The sequence below is a fragment of the Eleutherodactylus coqui genome, chromosome 2 (genome assembly GCF_035609145.1).
Source record: "Eleutherodactylus coqui strain aEleCoq1 chromosome 2, aEleCoq1.hap1, whole genome shotgun sequence".
In the NCBI taxonomy this organism is placed as follows: domain Eukaryota; kingdom Metazoa; phylum Chordata; class Amphibia; order Anura; family Eleutherodactylidae; genus Eleutherodactylus; species Eleutherodactylus coqui.
This window is the reverse complement of record NC_089838.1, coordinates 334,837,673-334,848,070: the sequence shown is the minus strand read 5'-3', so window position 1 is coordinate 334,848,070 and position 10,398 is coordinate 334,837,673. Positions and strand designations below refer to the sequence as shown.

At 43.7% G+C, this 10,398-nt stretch overlaps 1 protein-coding gene across 1 annotated transcript; it reads left to right on the top strand.

The window, feature by feature from the left end:
• Positions 1-8,817: 8,817 nt before the first annotated feature.
• Positions 8,818-9,753, top strand: LOC136610915 (olfactory receptor 10A7-like). The gene has a single exon (XM_066590107.1). It carries the CDS (start codon positions 8,818-8,820, stop codon positions 9,751-9,753), a length of 936 nt encoding a protein of 311 aa, XP_066446204.1.
• Positions 9,754-10,398: the final 645 nt, after the last annotated feature.

The following is a 10,398-nucleotide window of genomic DNA, read 5'->3' as shown; positions in this document are numbered from 1 at the left end:
TCTGCAAATGAGTAATTTTGTTACCACTACAACACAGGGCTTTCTTGCTGGTTCCAAAAGAAGCAATTAGGATTAAAGGCCCTTTTTGTACAAGTGTGAAAGCCAGGTGAAAGAATTTTGATGATCTTGTCAGGAAATACACTTAACCATTTGCTTAGGTCCACTCTAATTTTCTCAGACCAGAAAGTCTGCAGATACTAGAGGGCAATAGCTGATGCAAAAAATGGGTGACAATCTACCAGTAGATGAGATTGTGCAATTAAAATCTGCATTAAAAAATCTAATAATTCTGCAAGACGTACCGCTGAAAGCATTCCGCAGTTAGGAACACAACAAAAGCGTTTCTTGAGTTCAAAAGAAGCCACAGAAATCATTTACGGTTTTTAGAGGATACCTGTGATTTTTAATGATTTTTTTATTTGATATGTTTATCCTATAGATTTGTCAACATTGTGGACCACAAAAATAACAGCAAGACTGAGAAAAAAACAGCACTACAAAAAAGCCATGTTTGTAGAGCGCTTCGTATTTTACTATGAGCCTAAGAAGACATTTGTATGCAACAGTTTTTGCTATTCTGTCAAAACATAAAAAGTGGTGCATACATATTTGCACGCACCTGAGCACTGTATTTTTGCAGAATGAACAATGCTTTTTTGTGTACATCAGTGTATTTACTGTACTTTTACCACCCGCAGGGCATATTCATTTGCAAGCGACAAAAAAAGATGCACTACTTGAAATGGCTAATTTGTCTAATGAGTCCCAGATGTGTTTTTTTACAGCAGAATCACATGGCATATCACACATCTCCTTGCATATTTCTTGTACATTCGCGCACCCTCTTGACTTCTATGGGGACACTTGGTGCACAAATGCACAGAAAAGGAAGCATGGTGTGTTGTTGTGCTTGGACAAAATTTGCAGGCAAAATACAAAAATGTGAACAAACCCATTGAAATCAATGGGTTCTATTTTCTGTGCATTGCACTCACGAAGTTTGCAGACATGAATACGCTCCTGTAAAGGCGCGCTAAGGCTGGTTTCACATACAGATATTTGTGTGTTTTTCATGCAGTTATGTAATCTAAAACCAGGAGAGCATCCAGCAGGAAGGAGACGTATTCATCTTAACTTTGTATTTCTAGAAGCTTCAAAATCCACTTCTGGTTTTAGCTTAAAATGCTGCATTTAGGATCAGACACAAAAATCTGTGTGAAACCACTTGCGATATAAAATACAATTCATAACATTTTTTTCTGTATAGAAAGAGGCAGTGCTCTGCCCGTCGTAAAAAACGAAATATATCTCCCAAATACTAACAGTTTTAGGTAAACGAGCCAACAAACATTTACATATAAGACAGACGAAAACAGACAAATGAAAGCAAAAACAAATAGAAGGGAGAAAGCTGAAAAAAAGGGGAGGTGGTGGGGGTGGGGGAGGGGGGGGAGATTGAATGTAGCACTCATATTGCCAAGCCAGATCGTGGACCTCCGGCCCTCCATCTGAGATAAAGACTCGCCCCATCCAACGCTCGAAGCACCAGTCCCTCACAGATCCTTCTGCAATAGATGCCAGGGATCCCAAATGAGTATAAATTTTCCATGCGTGCCCCTTGGCCAGCTAGTGAGTTCCTCGAGATTGTACAGAAGGTCGACTTTATCAATCCATTAATCTAGTGTGGGGGGTGATTTTTGAAGCCAGAGGCGTGGAATAAGCGCCTTTGCAGCATCCAATAGAAAAGCTACCAGTCTATGTTTCAAAGGATGAAAATGCTCAGAGGGCCGCCAAAGGAATATTATCTCAGGAGTAATGGTAAAGTTATGAGAAGAGAGTTTCCGCAGAATCCCCTCCACTGACCGTCAAAAGAGGGACAACCCCAGACACTCCCACCAGATGTGAAGGAAGGATCCCACATCAGGTTCACATCTCCATTAGACGCGCTTGCGCAGTCTGCTTCCTCTGTCCCACTGAAGGGGCCGCTCCGGCATGCTCGTGCCGCACAGGTATTCTGCGCATGCGCAGAAGACCTCTGCGGCGCGAGCACGCCGGAGCGGGACAGAAGAGGGCAGACTGCGCAAGTGCGTCTAATCCAGGCAGAAGAAGGCTTCGGTCGGCGCCATGGAGACGGGGACGCCAACACCGGAGGGGGTAAGTATATAACTTCTGTATGGCCAATATTTAATGCACGATGTATATTACAAAGTGCATTTATATGGCCATACAGAAGTGCTTAACCCTACTTGCTTTCGCGGGACAACCCCTTTAACTGAAGGGTTTAAGAGCCGCCATGCATCCACTACCCCTAGCTTCACCAAGCGACGGTAAATTTTCTGCAACCTAACCTGCGAGACCTGAGATTTACCTGTCGAGGAATCTAGCAAAGGGTTGAGAGTAATATTGAAATTTCCACCAATTATGATAAGGTCAACAGAGAAATGCTGCAGAATGTCCAGTTGCTTGACAAGCCAGGAGACTTGGTCTGAATTAGGCGCATATAAATTGACAATAGTCACTTTGACACTATCCAGCGTTCCTTTGAGATAAAGCACTCTGCCCTCCTCGTCTCTATATTGGGCCTCACATATAAAATTTACGGATCTGTAAATCAGGGTAGATACTCCCTTAGAGGCAGATGTGGGGTGCGAACTGTGGAAACTCTGTGTAAATTGCTTCCCAGGCAGACTCCAGCATCTCCCCCCCCCCCCCCCCCTTAAAATGTGTCTCCTGTAGGAAAAGGATTTTGGTGCCGTACCTTTTCGTGAGAAGAGCCACATTGTGCCTTTTGCAGGGTGAATTGAGGCCTCTCACGTTGAATGAGGTGAGTCGCAGCCGGTTTCCCATCATGAGGGCTGGGCAGAGTAAACTGTCCGAAGCCCCGGGTATCACAGAAAATATAGAAAAAGGGTTTATTAGTTGGCAAAATTTATACACTAGTAGCTGATCTCCGGTCAAAGACGTGGTATATTGGGAGGGTGGGAGTGAAGGAAAGGGCACACAGATAGGGAAAGACACAAGGGATCAGAAACAAAAAAAAACACAGAATAATCACAACAGTCAATTAAAGGGGTTGTCCCGAGGCAGCAAGTGGGTCTATACACTTCTGCATGGCCATAATAATGCACTTTGTAATGTACATTGTGCATTAATTATGAGCCATACAGAAGTTATAAAAAGTTTTATACTTACCTGCTCCGTTGCTGGCGTCCTCGTCTCCATGGTGCCGACTAATTTTCGCCCTCCGATGGCCAAATTAGCCGCGCTTGCGCAGTCCGGGTCTTCTCCTCTTCTCTATGGGGCTCCGTGTAGCTCCGTGTAGCTCCGCCCCGTCACGTGCCGATTCCAGCCAATCAGGAGGCTGGAATCGGCAATGGACCGCACAGAAGCCCTGCGGTCCATGAAGACAGAGGATCCCGGCGGCCATCTTCAGCAGGTGAGTATGAAGACGCCGGACCGCCGGGATTCAGGTAAGCGCTGTGCGGGTGGTTTTTTTAACCCCTGCATCGGGGTTGTCTCGCGCCGAACGGGGGGGGGGTTTAAAAAAAAAAAAACCCGTTTCGGCGCGGGACATCTCCTTTAAATTTGTGCAAAGCAATATCTTAGACACCCCTAAGGTGGCCCATGAAGATATATCAACGTAAACTAACAACAACTAGAAGGACCCCATGAGGTCTAAGCAAGTGAAAGTAGCAACATGATGGAACAAGACATAGGAGGTATCGGAGAAAGTCCCCTGAGTCCAGTCCCACAGCATAATAAACGATTCAGCAATGACGTCCACCTTTGGTCCTAGGCAAGGTCAGCCTAGGAGAAGACCAATAATGGGTCCTCTAAATAACAAGTCGGATCCATCTAAGCCGGGACTGCTGAAATCACTTGTAAAACAATCCAACTCAGCTGAGTCAGATTAAGTATCAGCCACCGGGGTTTCGTCCTTGTTTTTTTTCTTTTTCCCTCTCGATGATTTGGAAGTCCCTGCCATGGTCCATTGTTTGGGCGTCGTTAATGTAGGGAGTGTCGGGAAGTCTGGGAGAGGAAGCCAGCTCGGAATATTGATAGGGCTTAAGTCTAGGAGTTTCCAACTGTCCTGCCGGTCCTCCGGAGTGCGTATAATAATTTTCCTGCCTTTATAAGTTATCCCCAGGCCAAAGGGGAAAAAAACATGAATATCTAATGTCTTTAGCTTTTAGAGCCCCCAGCAATGGCCGAAGTATGCGCCTTTTGGCTCAGGTAGAGGGAGCCAGGTCTTGAAAGATTTAGATTGGTGCATTCTCATAGCGCAGATCCTTACAGCTTCTTGCCACACGCAGTATTTCCACCACATCAGGAAAGGACAGAATTTTGCAGACCACATCTCTCGGGAGGTCAGAGGCTGGTGGCTGCGGTCTAAGCGCTCTGTGTATGCGCTCGATTAAGATGGACGTCATTTTGTCTGGGCCCACCAGGGAACTGAAAATTTCCGCAGCCACTTTGGGGAGTGCGTCTACAGCCCAAGATTCTGGAAGTTCCTTAATACAGATGTTACATCGCCTGTTGCGATTTTCTAAGTCCTACTGCATCAGGAGCACTCTATTCAGGGGAGTATGTTGTTCTTTAAGAGCCTGGGCCACTCCATTAGCGTGAGCTGTGATGGTGGCAGAGGAGGACCCCAGGTCTTCTACTCGGCATCCCATGTGCTTAAGCTCCTCTTTAATTTCTGAGAGGTCAGCCAATACAGGGTACAGAGCAATTAGTATTAAAGATTTCATAAACCCCTTTGATATAGGCTCTCCCTCCTCTCCCTATGAATAAGCTCCCTCCTCCTCCAACTCCTTACTATGTACACTGCTCCTCTCCTGCAGCAGCGCCATCTTGTGTGCCATGTGTGGTAATCAGGTGCTCCTTTCCTTCAGGTAGCGCTGCATACCGGCTTGTCCTCACTGCAGTCAGGGGGTTCGTTGTATCTCTCCCCCTCGGTCCTTGCTAGTTTTGCCCATCTGAAGCTGCTATTAGCTGCTGTAGTGGCCTGTTTGAGTGCCGCTGAGATGGAGCTATCCCTTCATGCTTCCATCCCGCTCAGCTGTTAGGCTCTGCCCCCAAAACTCGTTATTTCTCCATGTTTTGGGTCTTTCATTGGTTTCTCCAAAGAAAGACAGGGGCATGACCTGACCAAGTTGCTGTCCCAATTTTTGCGGATGTAACCAGGGAGAGGGCAGGTCTATTCACCAAGATTAATTCTTGAGAAGGTCCTGTGTCTCGGTGAATAGAAGGTAAATTCCCTAGAAGAGGGATCCAGGCATCTAAAAATGTCAAATAAGGCTTCTTTATGAAGCCAAGGAAGCAGAGAAGGCGTTGTTCTCAAGGAACCCCTTGTAGAGTCAAGCATCTTGTCTGGTACAGTATTGAAATCGCCACATATGATAAGGTTGCCCACCTCTCATCTCCTTACTTTTTCGATAGTTTTATTTAAGAAACACAATTGAGCATTGTTTGGAGCATATAAGTTGACCAACGTAAAAGGCTTGTGGTTTAAAGAGCCTGTTAAAATCAAATATCTGCCCTTGACGTCTATTTCTTGAGATGTAATATCCACCTGTATGGAGTCTTTAAAAGCAATCATAACTCCTGCTTGTTTTTTTTAGGAGAACATGCTAAACACATTTTGGTAATTTTTATGCAACAATTTTGGGCATGCGGAGATCACAAAGTGGGTTTCCTCTACACATATAATATCAGCATCCCTAGATAGAGCCTTCTTCCACAATGAAGATCTTTTCAATGATGAGTTAAGCCCATTGGTATTTAGAGAAAGTATTTAAACCAGCATCTTGATATTTCAGAATATACTCATAGATATGTGGACATCTCAAAAGGACTGGTAGATCAGATTTAAAATCATGAACAAAAACAAAAACCAAGACTTGCATTATAATGCAGGTTAAACTTTGTTTGTTCCAAAACATTTATGAAACAAACTTGGCAGGCTATAAGGCCTGATGAGTGGAAAGGGGGAGGGGGGGACGAAAAAGTTCGCCTGTCAGGGAACCTCCGGAGTCACCTAAAATAGGTGCATTTTGGGATTCTTCGTATCAAGATAAGTGTTATTTTTCGGTCCAATTTTGTGTTTGTTTTCTTTGAGATTTTGTTGCCGACTGGGGGCGTTGGGAGTCAGCTAAATTAAGTCCCCAAGATTTGAGTAGTGGGGTAGCATCCGCAGGCTTGAGTATAACATGGGTGATATCATCCTTGCGGACCAAGATTTAGTCAGAAACCCCCATCTATAAGGAATTTTAGCTTGTCGCAGAGTTAAAGTTAGTTCAAAGAATTTTTTTCTTGCGAACATAGCAGCTTGAGATAAATCTGTGTATAGGTGAATGGCTGAATAGGGAGATGGTAGTTGATTTAATTTGCAAGCAGCAGACATTAGTGCATCTTTAGGGCAGTAAAAATGAATCCTAGCTATGTCTCTTGGAGTAGAGTCGGCGAGAAATTTAGGTCTTGGTAACCTGTGAGCTCTGTCTATGACTAAATCTTGTGGATTCGCATCAGGAAGTAGTGCGCGCATCAGTTGTTTTATATAATTGGGAATTTCACATGTTGTGATAGATTCAGAAATCCCACGAAATTTAAGGTTGTTGCGTCTATTCCTATCTTCCAAATCTGCAAGCTTTCCTTTAAGTTGGTTAACTTCATCGACTAGATCGTAGTGTGCACCAATCAATGCATTGTGAGATTGGGTAAGTTCACCCATTTTGTTTTCTGTGTTGTCTCTTATAGCTTCTACAGTGGCTGTGAGCGAGTTGTTGAGAGATTTGAAGCTCAATTGAAAGGAATCACTTAGCGCCACTACCATGTCTTTTATAAAGGATTCAGAAGCTGGCTGGGATGATGATGCCATGCTTTTAATGTATTCTCTTAGAGAGGGGGATTGAATTGCAATAGGGTGACTGCCTTCTTGCCTGGGGCGCTGTTTAAGCGGTCTTGCAGAGGAAGATGGATGCTGTGCTTTATGGGGTGAGGCTGAGGCTAATGCCGCCATTTTGGCAGATATCTAAGAGTGCGGACCTTGTCTTTTCCCCCCGGGATAGACATGTGCTGGAGAGGCACAGGGATTACTCACCGCTCCCTCCGGTGTCCGCTCCGGTGAGGATCCTCCAGGAGAGTCTGTGGGCACCTCTTCGCTCTCTTTAATGCTTGTCAGCAGAGCAGGGGAAGCCGGAGAGAAGACAGTGCCATGCGCGGGGCCTCCGGCGCTGTGAAGAAATTGTCAAGTTACCATAGCTGTGAGCGGGAGGCTCTGCGTCTCAACATCTCCGTGGTGAGAGCTAGCAGGAGGTATTATTTGAGGGGTGAAGGACCTTGCACGTCGCTGTGGAGTAGCTGGTAGGTGAATTCTGTTCCGGAATGAGCTCCTATACTCCCCCCTCATCTTCTCTCACGGCCAGGCCATGCCCCCCCCCCCAATTTCTGTCACTTCTTAAAGTGGTGTATGGGCTTCATAGAAAGTCTATGCAGTCTGTACACTGCTAGCAATGGCAGCTGAAGGGGCACAGTGCTCAGCTGAACTCTTCTGCTAATTCTTTATATCCATCAGTGGGGATCCCAGGGATCTCACCAATTAAAACTTCTGAGATGTTACTATAAAATGTCAAATTTTTAATAAATATAGTTGTACTTTAAAATAGCATTCCTAAACCATCTGAGAAATGTATGGTATATCAGTAGCAGATGTCATAAATGTCTAATGGATAAGAGTTCCACTTTTAAGGACTCCAACCTATTTGGAGAATTTGGGTCCCCTTCTCCCATTTTTGGCACTCCAGAGAGGAGGATACTCTGTGGGCATAAGGCTCTTTTAGTTTATAGGATCTGTAAAAACTGCCGAGTATTTTACAACTCCTTGAAAAGGGTTGTCCCACTTTTTGCTGTTTTGCTGCAGGAAGACAGTTCTGTACATTGTGCAATGGATCGGCTTAGTACTACAGACTTAGTCCTATTGAGGTGCATGGAACTAAGCTTGCAGTATCAACTTGGGCCATTGCGCAATGTATGGCATTGCCTGCTGCGGGCAGCAAAACAGCTCGACGTAGAAACACCCCTTTAAACTACAACGAAGAGAGGTGCATATGTGCACAGCCACGTCGGTACGCCTTTCTGGAGTACCAAACAGAGATGAAGGGTCCCTTATTTTGACAATATATAGGTGTCCAATAGATTGCCACACAGTGCACCATTAATACCAGTCTGTGTTCCTGCACTAGGCAACACTTATCTTCTCTCTAACATGGATGATAGATGTGAACAGTCACCAGACGTGGACAAGCATGTCCAGCTTGTTGGGGGATGCACAGACTACATTGTTGACCACAGGTCATGTACGCTTGAGCTATACTGTGATGAACTCAGTTGTACTATAGAGGGTGAATTAAACTACAGTATATCCAGCAGAACTCTGTAAAAGGAGCCTGTATGCCAGTCAAAAAGAATCCAATGAAGCACCATAACATGTCTTTGGCACCATATTATGTAGGTAGTCTATTATAGACACAAAGCTGCTTTATATGGTCCGCATTACAGCATCTGGCGGAACATGCAGTGTTTATCTTCTGTTGGAGTGATGTAAAATCTCTATGCAGTTGAATGAAATTGGTGGCATATTCATTAGATATACAGTACAGCGTGAGCTCATTGACTACACTGAATGGCATACTATGCACAACTTTCAGCTTAGAAATCAGCTCACCTTCCTGTAGAGTTGCCCTTATTGTTATTATTATTCTTATTGCTAACAAGATAATTAATTTCTAGATCCTGTGAACCACCTGGCCCCTTGAAATGACTGACAGTAACCAGACCAAGATCTCGGAGTTCCTACTTCTTGGATTCCACAACATTCAAAATCTGAAAATATTTCTTTTTCTGATTTTTCTCTTAATTTACATTGGGATCTTGACAGGAAACCTCTTGATTGTATGTTTAGTGACAAATCATTATCATCTTCGCACTCCCATGTACTTTTTTCTCAGCTTACTTTCTTCCTTTGAAATATTATCAACCACCAACATTGTGCCGAAAATGCTCTCCATCATCATCAGAGAAGGTGACACGATTTCATTCGCTGCCTGTATGATACAATTTTACATCTTTTCTGCATCCACCAATTATGAATGTTTTTTGCTCACGGTGATGTCCTATGACCGCTACTTGGCCATCTGCAACCCCTTGAGATATATCTACATCATGGACTTCCAACTTCAGCTTAACCTTGCGTTTTGGCCTTGGCTCTTAGGATGTTTCATAACCTTAATTATTACAGGTCTAGTTTGTAGACTGCAGTTTTGTGGACCCAACATCATTGACCATTTCTTCTGTGATCTATCCCCTATACTAGAACTTTCCTGCTCTGATACGTCCATAGTGAAGGTCCAGGCTGTTCTGTTTTCTGTTCCTGTCATTCTTCTTCCATTCATTTTTATCGTTGTTACCTACATCTTAATATCCATTTCTATTATTAGGATATCATCTGCTGTGGGAAGAAACAAAGCGTTTTCCACTTGCAGTTCCCATATGGTTCTAGTCTGCACTTATTATGGGACTTTAATAAGTGTCTATTTATTTTTATCAATGAACTGTTCAACAAATGCGAGCAAAGTGATTTCCTTGTTGTACATTGTTGTAACCCCACTGCTTAACCCAATCATATACACTCTACGGAACCAGGAGGTCATAGCAGCTCTGCGCAAAAATTTAGGTGTATTTATCAAAAGTTAGAGACAAATCCACCCAGAATATTGTATTATATGTGCTAGGGCACCAGGCCTCAAGGAACTAGGTCTGTAGGTACTCCTCAAAAAACTCAAGTTATGAAGAGAATACCGAGTGACTAGAATAAAATGCCTGGTGTGTAGCTCAGCCTGCCAATAATGATGGTTGCTCATAAAATCAGGTGTATAGATAGAGATTTTTTCATTGTTATAGTGAAACTTGCTGATATACCTGGCTTCGCCCGAATTAATTTGATACAGGTGTTTATGTGTTTGCATGAAAAATTTTATAAAGTCAAGGTTACTTTAGAGGAACCGAGGAATAAAATACATATACACGTAGAGGAGCATTAGATTCTCCTCAGGCTAAATGCACCGATGTCCCTCTGCAGAATGTGCTACTCCTCCCATTCTCTTCATGTAGGACCTAAAGAATGCTCGCGCCAAATTTCATGCTTGTATGACAACGTGAAGTTGCATTACATGGGGGTGTACTTATTTTTGCAACTAGGATTAAATAATTGAGTTGTGACCACCTTAATTTTCCTATTTAGTACCTTAGTAATCCTATTTAGGACCTAAAGAATGCTTGTGCCAAATTTCACATTTGTACACCAGAAAGTTACATTACATATGGGTGCATTTACTTTTG